The sequence below is a fragment of the Clarias gariepinus genome, chromosome 3, assembly GCF_024256425.1.
Source record: "Clarias gariepinus isolate MV-2021 ecotype Netherlands chromosome 3, CGAR_prim_01v2, whole genome shotgun sequence".
NCBI lineage: Eukaryota > Metazoa > Chordata > Actinopteri > Siluriformes > Clariidae > Clarias > Clarias gariepinus.
Genome location: NC_071102.1, coordinates 27,367,501 through 27,381,762, shown reverse-complemented (window position 1 = coordinate 27,381,762; position 14,262 = coordinate 27,367,501). Strand labels below are relative to the sequence as shown.

The 14,262-nt window shown below is 39.0% G+C and overlaps 1 protein-coding gene across 1 annotated transcript in view; it reads left to right on the top strand.

Moving 5' to 3' along the window:
- Positions 1-1,752: 1,752 nt before the first annotated feature.
- Positions 1,753-14,262, top strand: part of gabbr2 (gamma-aminobutyric acid (GABA) B receptor, 2) — a 204,344-nt gene continuing 191,834 nt past the window's right edge. Inside the window, exon 1 of the mRNA XM_053492912.1 lies at positions 1,753-2,046. Coding sequence (XP_053348887.1) covers positions 1,753-2,046 — 294 coding nt within the window. The remainder of the gene's footprint in view (positions 2,047-14,262) is intronic.

Below are 14,262 nucleotides of genomic sequence, written 5' to 3'. Positions count from 1 at the left end.
CAGAGCAATGGGTGCGTTAAGATAAAAATGTAAGCACATGAAGTAAGGCACCCATCATGTATAGTGGCCACAGTACTGTACAAGCCTCTGGTGGCAGTGTTATGTTCTGGGGTTGTTTCATTTGGTCAGGTCTAAGCTTAGCAACTTATGTGGCAATAAAAAAGTCAGCTGATGACCAGAATTAACTGAATGACTAGGAGTTTTTCTTCCCTGATAGCACAGGCATACTGTATGCCAGGTCTCAAAAAGTGAATGAGTGGCACTGGGAGCATGAGGAATTATTTTCACACATGAATTGGCCACCACACTTTTACAGAGACAGGGAGACAGTAAGGTCACACAATACAGGGAAGATCTCATTAATTATGTTAATGTTGACAAGTCTGATTGTTGATAAACCAGTCCTTCAGATATTATATATATATATATATATATATATATATATATATATATATATATATATATATATATATATATATATATATATATATATATATATATATAGAGAGAGAGAGAGAGAGAGAGAGAGAGAGAGAGAGAGAGAGTCTGGATATTCTTGGACAATTCCTGGGACAGTTCAATTCATGTGCCTCTTTAACAGAAATTGACAACTGACTGAATGTACTTTTTTCAGTTGTGGGTTCTAATACATCATCATTAGAACCCACAGCATCAGCACCATGGACAGCAACGCTTTGAAACAGTGAAGGTTGTCACTGAGGGCAAATGCAAATATATTCATATACATATTTATTACAATAATGCTCTGGTACACATTGTAAATGGTCTCGTCAGATCTTGATGTTGTGTAGCTGGCAACATCAAATCTGAAGCCTACAGTACGTCAGCTGTGAAGTGTGCAAACGTGTTTATTTGGAGCTGCATACTGGGTCACACCTTTGAGAATTTCTGTTTCACAGCTGCACCGCGCGTGTGTGCGTGCGTGCATGTGTGTGTTAGTGTGTGTGTGTGTGTGTCAGAGGCGCTTTACGCAGCAGCAGCAGCAGCAGCATCCCTCGGAGCAGCTGAATCGCGGACACTCTCACCCGGATCCCTTTGCGCCACCACTCCTGACTTTAACTGCATAAGTGCACTCTCCTATCTGGGGATCTCTCTCTCTCTCTCTCTCTCTCTCTCTCACACACACACACACACACACACACCTGCGCACAGACACAGAGCGATGCCACTCCTCCGCCACCGGACTGGAATATACTCAGATGTTGAATTTGTATCCATAACAACCGTGCGCGAGAGTAAATTCTAGCGCTTTACACGACTCGCCCTGTGTGTGTGTGTGTGTGTGTGTGTGAGTGTGTGTGGTTTTTCTCTCTCCTGCATTAGGAGGAGGATGTTTATGGACTTATTCGTCTCACTGTAAAGGAGGACAGATGGATTGAGCTGAGGAGCTGAACGGAACAGAGGGGAACCTGTGCATTTTCTCTTTTTATCCTGCGACTCATTTACGCATCTCAACTGAGATCTCAAGGTCTGCAGGAATTACATCTCTCTCTCTCTCTCTCTCTCTCTCTCTCACACACACACACACACACACAAACGCACACGCTGCCTCCTCAGACGAAGCAGCTCTGCTACGGAACCTTAAACCTTCACTGATCTTTTGGTTTTTGAATGTTTTTTTTTTTCCCGTCTTGGGCAATCTGATCAGCCCTGAGCGCGTCCCCGAGACTGCGATGCCCGGCCAGTGAGCAGTGGGTTTGCGGGTCGGGTCTTGTTCGTGCGCGGTGCAGCATGGCTCCGTGCCGCAGGGGCCGCGGCGGGCGGGAGATTTCGGTCTTTCTGTCCGGATGTCTGCTCCTATCCGCGGCTGCAGCCAAGGTGTGCAACGACTACACGCGGCACGGCGCGGACGCCGCCTGGTCCTCCAAGGACGTACCGATCATGGTGCTGATGCCGATGAACGAGTCGGCGCTGATGAGCAGCATCAGTCAGGGCATCGAGCCCGCCGTGCAGCTCGCCATCCGGCACATCCGCGAGTCGCAGCAGTACTCCTTCTCACTCATCACTAAGATCTACGACACCGAGGTAACACTATTGATTTATTATTATTTATTTATTTATTTATTTTATTTTTATTTATTTTTTCCTGCTTGGCTTGTTTTTCCAGGCACTCTAAAGGTGCCATCCCAACACCCAAGTGGAGCTCCTGCATGTAAAATCATACATCATAAACCTCACTGTGACACACACACACACACACACACACACACACACAATTCACCTATAACATTTCACACTAAACCTACCAGGCGGTTGTAGCACGTGCATTCGGCTCGTGACACTATAAACGTGCATTCAATTGATCCATCGCAGCTATTTTTATGGCACTTGTGGTTCACGCAATTCAAATATTTGTTTACCATGCAACAATTAGTTTGGCCATACTCTATGTTTTCACCCACTTTCGCTTTGCTCAACTGAAATGCATCCCCAGGTATAGATTTAACTGGAAATGTGCAATTTTCATAAAATAGCTGCAATCACTCCTCTGTCTTAATTGGTGTTTATTAAACAGGAGAGAAGAGCCTGGCTTCCAGCCGGTTAGTTTCCCTTACACCTGAAGATGGCAGTCATTTGTTGTGTTCTTTTTTTATTTTCTGCGCTCGACCTATCCACCTTCAAGGATACGGAATGTAAATGACAATGTCTGTTTTTAAATGTAGACACAAAGTGATGGCATCAATAATAATAATCATTTTCAAAAATCATATAGCTGATATTTCATAAGAGGATGTCAACTGTTTAGATTATGATTAAGATCATTGCAGTTGTACCATATATTTTGCTATCTTTAACATTTTTATATTCTAATAATATATATTTGGATATCGTCTCCAGACCTACGGTATGTGCTTCAGGTAGAGGAGAATGAATGGCTTCTATAAAGTTTTCCTTCTCTCACATGACTGGGGAATTCCTAACTTAATGTTGATGATGTCAGAGATTAACAAAAAAAATTGTTTGACATTCTGTGCAATACAAAATATTATACAATCATTGTCAGGACATGCTTGGTCATTGGTGCGGTCCAGTGACCAAGTCCATCACCGGACAACATGTGCACACTTTCCCATCAAATTTACATCTAGGGGCAATTTAATGTAGTCAAACTGCCCACTGGTATGTTTATTGAAGGAGGAAAGAAGCCGAGAACCAGGAGGAAACCCACACTGATGCAAGGAGAACACTTAAATCAATACCACACAGACACTTATCTAAGCATTGGATTGAACCAGGGACCACCACCATGAGATCTGTAGAGTTCATTGGGTGATGAAGGTAATATTAGCTATCACTTTTGTGTATAATAATCAATACTGACTATATGCTAGGTAATCTACAAAAAGATTTATCAGATGCTCTTAACATGCAAGAAATAAACATAGCTTAAATATCACAACTAGCTGAAATCTAGCTAAAAGGATGGTAAAAGGATGGTAAAAAATAATCAGCTGTACTGCTATATAAAATCCTTTAATCATTCTCTAAACTGGGTGCTTCTGCTTATGTTAGGTAGAATCACATCACTCAACATATTGACACAGCATCAGTTTACATGATACATAAAAAAAGAACTTTCTAATAACCTGCAACCTTTGAACTTCAAATAGCAATTGAATTTCAAATACAAGCTGTTTATTTTTGCATATGTTAATTGGAATTCATCATCCCCAGGAACACTGTGTGTCAGGGAGTACATGGGCTAATTGTTAATGTAAGTCTATGTACAAAAAACCTAGGCATTAAAGAATGTGTAAATGATCTCTCATTAAAATGGGCTGTCACACACTCATAAGGGATGTACTAGCTTCATATTTATGCCACGGATATACACCAATTAACCACGGCATGAGCTGACAGGTCACATGAATAACATTGATTCCATTGTTATAATGGTACCTTTTGGGGGTGGGGGTGTCGGGGGTTGGGGTGAATTAAATAAAAAAACAGAAAACAGAATGTTCTTGAAGTTGATGTGTTGGAAGCAGGAAAACATCGGCATGCATAAAAATCCGAGCATTGGTCAAAAGTGGTTCAAGGAAGAAAACTAGTGAACTGGTGACGGGGAACAAAGGTTAGCCTATCTGGTCTGATACCAGAGCAGAGCTACTGTAGTCCAAATGACTGTTTGAATATTCCAAATAAGCATTTCACTACATATCATGCTGTGTATGGTTGTGTATGTGATAAATGAAATTAGAATTTGAAAGTTAATGCTGTCTATAATAGAAACATGCTGAATACATAGAAACCAGTCAAAGTGCCCATGCTGACCCTTGTCCACCACTGAATGTGCCTACAATAAGCATGTGGGCATCAGAACTGGATCATGGAACAATGGAGGACAGGGGCCTGGTCTGATGAATCACATTTTTTTGTTGCATCATGTGGATGGCTGAAGAAGATATGGCATTAAGATGTACTATGGGAAAATGGCAGTATGATGGGACGAGCAATGTTCTGGGCATTCTGGCCTTTATCTGGATGTTACTGACATCTTACATCTCCCTAAACATTGTTGCAGACCAAGTTCACCTCTTCATGGCAACATTTTTTCTCGAATGGCAGTGGCCTCTTTGAGTAAGATTATTTACCCTGCTGCACTGCAAAGAAATTGTTCAGCAATGGTTATAGGACCATGACAAAAAGCTCAAGGTGTTGATGTGGCCTCCAAATTCTGGAGATCTCAATTTAATCGGGCATCTATGAGATGTGCTGGACAAATGTGCATAAAACTAGACACCTTCGAAGGTCTTGTGGAGTCCATATCTCAACCCATCAGGCAGGTGGTTTAATTTAATAGAGGCATGTGTCTATTTCTTGTGTAAATGCATTTAAATTTTACATAGTGGCTGTTGTGCAGCATAAGCCAGACCACTGTTTCAACTATTTAATTAAATTATTCGGCCTTATATGTTTGTATAGTCTTTGCCGCCAAGTATCTCACAAAACAAATGACTACACTTAAATTTGTCAAAGGGTGATGACTTTTTCCTTCCTCAGGCAGCTACATTAAGTTACATTGGAAAAAAGCCAGGGTTGATGGTTTTTTGTGGGTCACTCTTAGTGGTTCAGGAACGACATTAAGCAGTTTTTAATGCAGTGGAGCCCAACATCATATTAATCATTAATTCAGCTTTACTTTCTACCATGTGCATATAGAGCAGAGAAGTACACAAATGACACCAATCACTTGCATTCCTGTTTAGGAATGCTCTTCCCTGAGTAGTCTACTTAGTCATACAGTAAAATTTGCAATAAATTATTCCATAAATTTGTACTCCCTGTAAATTATACTGTACAATGGATCATCAATAGATCAATGCAAGGTCATGTTTGTTATTGCTAGGTGAAATTCACACATGCACAGCCATAGAAAAGCAGGCAATAACAGTGTAGCATTGGTTTGCCAGGATTTAACAGGGAAAATGTAAGTAATCAGTCCTAGACCATTTTTTTCTGTTTATCCTCTCTCAGTAGAGCTGTACAGTAGGCTTGCTGAATTTGTTCAGCTGTTCATGGGTGTCATTACATCTGCCTATTCTGAGGGTTGTACACCCTAGAGAATGTACACAAGTTATACATTACACTGCTGCCTCAAAGCTCAAGGGTCCCTGGGTAAGTCCTGAGTTGGGGTCTGTGTTGAGTTTCTGTCCATGTTCTTCCTACAGTATGTCCGTGTGGGTTTCTTCTAGTTTCTAATGTTTCCTTCCGACTCCCAAAAGCACGCCAGTAGGTGGATTGATTAACATATGTGTGAATAGTGTACATAGTGTCACATTCAGGCCATGTTTCTGCTAAATACTCAATAGACTCTGAGATTCACCCTGACCATGAGCGGTAATTACTGAATGAATAGCTTATGTTGAAATATGTTGATTGGTGGCAGATTGCGTGCTAACTTTAGACTGAAAAAGATATCCTGTTCTACTTTGACTATACCAGGCCTTATGGTAAAAGCTTTTTCCTTCTTTTACTACAGGATGTACTTACATTCCATAGCGATATCCTCTAAAATCGATTATTGTAGTTGTAAAAAGCTTTATTTTGCTTTGAGAAGCTCCGATTTGCATCGGATCAAAGCGCCCGTAGAGATTAAGTGATACTATAAATGAGGGAGGAAGCTGTTTCAGCACAGGAAGAGAAAGCAAAAAGTGCAGGATACAGATTTCTTTATCACCACAGTAAAAATACATGCAACTTGCATGCTACACCTGTCACGATTATTCCATACTGTGATTTTTTACATGATATATTTTTCAGTATAACACAAAATTGGGCAATTGGGTGAAAGAATGCATGTGCATACTGTATATTTATTTAAAATATTAAATAATATAATATAATAATATAATAATATCAAACTAAGCACAATTATTGACCGAAAATTAAGCTGGCATTAAAAAAAATAAACAGACAGAGCCACAAAGTGACCTGAAGAACACAACATCCAGATCCATGATCAGTTAGAAGAGTCACCCATCCATGCCTTTTCATAATCACTTGACTTATCTAATGTTTACACGTTTTACATACACTGGACTTTTCCAAAGAAGTTTGTGAAATTTTCTTATGAGTGAAATTGCCTAACTGTTGTTGGTATGATTTTCTCTCACTGGTTTTCCTATTATTTGATCTCTTTGGTTTTGCCCTGTTCACATCTCTTTGCTGTTCGCCTGACCTTTTGCTTCGTCATACAGTACAAGTACTGTCTTAATCTCTAGCTTTGTTTGCTCAACATACTTTATGAAACAACCTGAACTTGTATCCCATTGCTTCTCAAGTCATGACATCATGTATTTCCGAGGGGCAAATTCATAAGCAACCATGGTAAAAATGCATAACACAAACCCATTAAGACTTATTAAACAATTCCTGTACAGTTACTGACAAAATGGTGTTTTTCTAATCTCTTTTAGTTAATTCCATGCAGCACCCAAGCCTGGTCAGTGTAATTAGTCAATGTACTGTAAGCACTGTGTCATATTTTGTCTTACTGACACCTGTTTATTGAGCTATAACTGTGTTTATGACTAGCAGTAAAACCCCAATCATAGACCTCCTCTTAATCACACAACACTTGTTCTTGCCTGTGACTACACGCTTGTCATAAGTGGCTATTTGGTACAGGTACAATACATATCTGTAGCTGTGTATCTGACCTTTAAAAGGTCAGGAAGTCAAACACAGCCTCTTTCGGCTTGTAAATAAAGAACAACAGCATGGACCGTTCAGCGAGATGGCATACATATTGTTAGGAATGTTTGAATATTTCTTGTACTTAAGCAGTGTGCCTGAACACTGGCCTAAGACTTAACAGTTACACCTGGTTAATCCTTTTAAAAACATTAAAACGTTTTATAACTTTTTATATAGTAGTGTAAACATACTGTAATATCCATCACTCCAAAAAAAAAGACCTAATGTTTAGTTCAGTATTGCAACACTGATCCACTGGATACCCGTGCCTAGTCTCGTCTACTCGAGTAAGCTAATTGTTCATTGTGTAGATCTTGGAGTGGGGTGTTAATTTCTGACCTTTCGCTGACTTGTTCCCATAGTCTTGAGTCAGGAGTCTAATGCTCTGCTTGTACTGCTTTAACCCAGAGGATCTCTGCCCTGAGCCTTCATTTACATTCTTTAATATTCTACCGTCGCTTTATATAACAAGGTACAATTAGCGGTTTTCATAAATCTCACTTGCTGGTTTAGGGGAAATCTATCTGTATGGAAATCTTCACAAAAGATCCAGTGCTTAAATACATTCCATAATAAAGAAACTTTGAGATGATAAAAGTGAGAGTTGTAGGACCACATATATACACTGACATACTGGAAATTCTGGAGGAATTCAACAAGTCAGATTGTACGTATGAAAAGCTTGTAAGATTTCGTCGTAAAGCTAGGACCCTCTTTCAAATATACTTTGTACAGTATAAATCAGACTTTAATACACATTTGTTCATTGTTTTTCAGTGAATCATGTTTGTACAATAATTGCCTGCCCTAAAAATGAACATTAGACACCAACACTCCAGTTATATTTAGATTTTGCACTTGCCCCCTTGATAAGCCAACAAATGTGATGAGAGATTATTTCAAAAGCTGCTGGACATGAGCATCTGTTTGCAATTAAAGTAAAACCAGCATCCACATAGTGATTGGTTTTGCAGCAAAGGATAAGAGGAGCTTTGGTCTAAGGGAAAGCCTGGGGAAGGTGCAAGAGCTAGCTAGTCACCCAAATTTCTTTTTTTTCAGTAGCCAAAATGCTACAGGGTAATTGGACCATGACAGTGCGTGGCCTCGCATGCTGACCAGTAAACTCATATATTAGAGGGTTTCTCAGACATTTTATACATATACAGTTGAAGACATTTAAAGGAAGAAGTTCATAGTAGAAATATAACATTCTGAGAACATAAAGAATTATAATATGTTACTTGGCTTCAAATGTATACATTTAAAAAAGTGTTTGGTAATCATTAGTATGTTGCAGAACGGACATTTATGTAGTCTAGTCTTCCCTTAGATTGCTATTTTCAAAGCAAGAAAAAGTTAATTAGCTTCTGATTAATCTGTGAATGTTCTTTAGTCTTGGGAAAATGGTTGACCTTCATTAGACTTCCTCTGAGTGTTTCTTTAATTACTCACCTTGAGATTTAACTGTGTTTTTCACCAATCATTGAAAACTGATAACTACAGCTTACTAAAAGATATCAATCTTTTTTTTTTTTTTTTAAATCAGACGTCTTTTTTTTAATGACCCATACATTTATTTGAAATCACTCCATGTTTCTTGATGCTGTAAAGCAATCAAGTTACAGTACGATCCTCTTTAGAGGACTTAGACAGGAAAGAGTGTTGTCATTAGAGATTGGGTAAATGCCATATGAACACTGTTTTTCCTCCAGGGCCAAGCACTGAGTAATACCTAAAAAGTTTGTCCTTGTCAGTCCTTTAATCATATTAAATCTGGTGTAATTCCTGCACAGAAGGGAAGGAACTGCTGCTGCTATTATTGAGATTGTGAGCATTTGAAAGCATTGAACTGTGTATGTTTAATGACATAGGACCAAGTAAATGGCAACTCAAATTAATGTAAATGTGAAACAAAAATATAACCTATAATTAAAGTGGTTACAGAAGTGAAAAGCTTGTGTACTACAGAATATGCTCCTAATATGATTGTCTTAAGGAGTGACATGCTAACATTAAAAGTACAAGAAGCTTTTTCCACTATTACAGTATAAAGCCTACTCTTTATATACAGAATAATGACTGCAAAACTCTGATTGATATTTGAGAGACTGTCTCTCTATCTATGAGATTTATACAGCGTGGTCTCTTGATTTTGCTCTCTTGACTTTAAACCATTGGTGGATGCTATGTTCTCAGGATTTAAACTCCTGATCTCCCAAATATAGGGTGCTACAATAAATAACACTTTTCTGTTCTGTTCTCTGTTTTATAAGTTTTTAAACCTCCCACAAAGGCTGTCAAAATTTTACAGACAAATGCATTTATCTTGACTGCTGCCAGGAGCTTCCCTAATCACGAAATGTTGAAGAGGCAGTTCTGTATCAAAATATGTAGGTCAAAATGTAGGTTTCGTCCCAGGCCCAATACGTGCTGAGGAACTATTCTTGCCTAATTTGTTTTGGCATTGTTTATATCTTTGCAGAGAATTTTCTAATGACGCACCAAGCAGGTTGGCCTTAAAGGCAAACTGTAAACTGTATTTTCTTACATAAGATAATTCAAATAATGTAAAAGTCACATGGTATTTTGGTTCCCGAATGACATATGATGTTTAAGTTGCTTTCTTCCAATTTAAGATTTATGGGTGTCAGCTGTATCATTCCTGACCTTGCCCTCTGACTGGTTTCTGTATTTCCTGATCAGCCATAGCATTGACAGCACTGCAAGGCGAATTGAATAGCATTGATTATCAGTTATATACCAGCAAAGCGGCAAAAGCATCTTAGGCACCTTCGGCCCGTCTACACCTGCAGGGGCCAAAGGCCAGCCTGCACAGCCCGATCTCACAGAAAAGCCAATTCAGCACTAATTGATGAAAAAATATCTGAACACCCAGAGCAGCCTGCTCAGCCTGCTGGGCTTGTGGGTGTGCGGGCGAAGAGTTCAAGATGGTTGAGCCCTTAAACTCCTCAGATCCCAATCCTAACCAAGCATTCATATAATCCACCAAACAAACAAGTCTGGTCCATCACAGCCCAACCCCAGAAGCAACGCACCCAATGTATTCATCACTAACATCCTAGTGCCACACCCACAGAGGTCCCATGGAGCCACACCCCAAGGGGCCCCTGGTGGCACGAGGAGAAAAGCAAACCTGAGTGATCTTAATGGTAATGGTTTTAAAGTTATGGCTTATTGGTGTACATGCCCTATGTTTTTGTCTGTTTTTAGTATTAATAGCCTTTCCTGGTCTTGACCCTTGTCTTTTTGTCTGGTTATCAGTTATAGATGAGTCCTTGTATTTGTCTGCCTGTGTATTGCCCCTCTCTAAGGCTAATAATGTGGATCTTTAATCACTATAAATTACATTCTGCTTTCAACTTCAGACAATGCCTTACAGCCCAGAACAGTCTACGAATCATGTTATTTATGATCTTTTTCATATCCCAACAAAAGACCCCCTACATATTAAGTTATTGGCAATGTACTGTACTAATTAGCTACTAATTCAATTCACTTGAATCTAAGTTTATTTGTATAACAGTTTTAACAACAGACTTTGTAACAAAGCAGCTTTACAATAATGTAGATGTCGCCAATGAGGTACCGATGGGAAGCTCTTTCAGACAGCAGAACAAAGAAACCCTGAGAGAACCAGACTCCATGGAAAACACTGTAATGAGACAGAATAAGACAGGGTTATAACAGCTTATAATCAAAGCAGGAGTGTATATGCAATTGAGGAGTCCAGATGGATGAGTTTATTACTTGAATTATCAGTTTGTTTTATGTCATATGGCTGTAATTATTCTGGTATAAATTGGAAAACAAATTTATAAATAATCTGAGTGTTAAAGCAAATATCACGACGCAGTGCGTAGAAATAAAGTTTTTTATTTTTTAGCTAAACCCACTTTCTTTCTCTCTCGCTTGCTCTCAATGCCTTAGTCACAATATTTTTAAAATAATCACAATGCTTTACTCCCTTCCTTAAATCCACATTTTAAACCACACTGCATAATGTGAAGCTAAAATGCCAAATGCCAATGAGTAATAATTAACGCTAAGAAAAACATGGGCTGTGGTTTGGTACTATCTTTCACATACTACAGAATAAAAACCTTCATATGATTGGATGCTCAATTTCTTAAAAAAAAAAAAAAGTTCTATTGACATATACTAGTCCTTTTTATTTTTATTTTTAGAAAATCTGATGTCAGGAGAAAATGCGGTTAATAAAACACCTGGCAGAAAAATTCAATCACTAGTCAGAGGTTTGTGGCTTTTTGGCCCCTGAGAACTGCCGGCATGTTCAATTTGGAGCAAACATGAATGGTAAATAGATATTGGTTACTTCAGAGTATTATAGCAAAGCAATATATATTTGGTGGATTTTCCTTAAATGGACAATCTCATAGACCATTGAACATGGAGCTGTACAAAGCAATAGCCTATCTAATGGTTGTTCTTTCTCATAGAGTGAATAAAAGTCCATCTCTTTCCAATGAAGTGTTACTAGAATCCCAGTGACTACCGTCCCCTCATTGCCTGCCAAAAATCTCACGCTTGCACTTCTGTTTGCTTAAGAAATTATCCAAAAGTCCTCCGGGGCATATAGTGTTCAGTTCTCCTGATCCAGGTATTTCCACAGAGAAACACTGGTCTATACGATCTATGCGCTAAAACTTTATTTAGTACCTCATACAGTTCAGCTGTGATCACAAGACTGCATCAGGGTCTGGCCTTATGGGAATTCTGGCGCACAACATTGTTGTGTAGTGTTTGATCTGTTTTCACACATTGACATGAAGACATAAAATTGCTTTTCTGCCTTTTTCAGCTCACTGGATAGGCTGGTGCGGCTTCTCGCCAGACCTAGGATACCCTCCAGATATTAAACAATACTTGCTTGTCCTATTCAGCAAATAATTTTCTGTTTCTTTGCTGCAATCTACTTCATTCAATCCATCTGGCTGTGGTAGCATTGTGGCCCTGTCTTTGCAAATTTAAAGCTTACATGGTCCAACTGTTGTTTATCTTCGTACTTGCAAAATGCTCTGCTAATTGAATTTCCTATTCTGCATACATCGATTTGATGACTGAAGATGAGGCAATGGCAAAATGCCTAAAGTTTCTTGGTTCTTGTCCAAGAGAAGATCAGTCCCCCTTTTTGTAATGTTTGCTCATGTTCCAAAGCTCCCAGTGCTATTATTTTACATCCAAATATGAATATTCACACAGTGCCTTTGATTATTTAAAACACCTTAAAATAACATACATTATATGGACAAAATATTTGGCCAAACCTGCAATGACATTGTAACCAAGTACACATACTTCAATGTGGAGTTGGTCCTCGTTTTGCAGTTATAACAGTTTCCACAAGATTTTGGAGTGTTTCTGTTGGAATTCATGTCCATTTATTCTGTAGAGCGTTTATGAGCTCAGGCACTAATGTTGGACGAGAAGGCCTGGCTTGCAATTATCGTTCCAGTTCATCACAAAGGTGCTTTGACAGGCTTAAGGTCAGGGCTCTGTACGGGCCAGTCAAGTTCTTCCACACCGAACTCACCAAATAATGTTTATAGTCCTTGCTTTGTGCACTGGGGCACAGTCATGTTGGAAGAGGAAAAAGGCCTTCCTCAAACGGTTGTCACACAGTTGGAGGAATAGCATTGTCCAAGATGTCTTGGTATGCTGAAGCATTAAGCTTGCTCTTTGCTGAAGATGTGGGGCCTGATTAAAACACCTGAACTCAATAATTAGCAGGGTTGACCAAAAACCTTTGTCCATATAGTGCATGCTCGAGGCATGTGCTGCTCTGCCATCACTTCACAAGGAATTAAAGAGTAGCTAAATGTACTTGGAAGAAAGCACTAATATCCCTCTTCCATCTAGACATTTTACCACTTTTGGCACCAGATGGCCGTAGAATCGTTGGCATTCCAGCTCCTAATCTCTTAAGGATTGGACAAATGATTCAACACAAATGAAGTAACACATAACTGCTAGGCTGCGCATCATGCTCAATATCATGCTAAATGAGCTTGCATCCGTAGCTGTGCAGATCATATGCTCAAATTCAAGCTTTTTGTGTTGGCTGCAAACTTTTGACTGAACCGTGCAATGCATGTTTTATAAAATATAATACAATCTAATGTAATAACACAAACTGTAGCTACTGTACTTATTGCCTGTTTTTATAGATAAGTGAATTTGGATGGGTTTAATAAAAAAAAAAACTTTAGACTTTAAAAGATCAAAGACAGTTAAGCCTTTATTTGTCACATATCCCAGTGTAGCTGGGGTCAGAGCGCAGGGTTAGTCATGATACAGCGCCTCTGGAGCAGATAGGGTTGAGAGCCTTGCTCAAGATCCAGTCCCTAGTGGAGCTGGGGCTCGAACCGCAGACCTTCCGATCAGTAACTCTGTGCATTAGCCCTCTGAGCCACCACTGTAAATTATACCATTATAAATTTTTCATACTTTTTTGTTGTCACTTGTTCATAATGATCTCCAGTGGTATAAATACTCATGCTGTGATCCCTGGTGTGTTATGGTGCAAAGACATCAGTTTAACATGATTGATAAATCAAACATGTCTGGTTATAATGCTGCTGATAGAACCTGCAAAGACGAGAGTTACCTGTGTTTCTAATTCAATGAAACATTTTTGTATTTCATTACTGCATGCATTTTGCATTTCTACACCTTGGGAAATACAAAGTGCTCCTTGAGCCTAACTTTAGTGCTTTCTCATATCAATGCCATTGCAAGGGTCCTGCAGTACAATTGTGAAATATAATGACGTTCTCTGTTTCCTGTTTCCTGTTCCACTGTAGGAACAGATATGAATAGATATATCAGGAGATAGCGGAAGCTCTTTTTCTGAAATATGGTCCAAAATGTTCAGATTAGGACAAAAATGGTTGCCTTTGAGAATAGCAGCCTTGACTGCCTCTAAAGTTCATTTGGTTTGCATTTCCTCACAAAATCTGTTTGTATGAAAAGTTTTCGTTCATTATATTTAACTGAATGTAA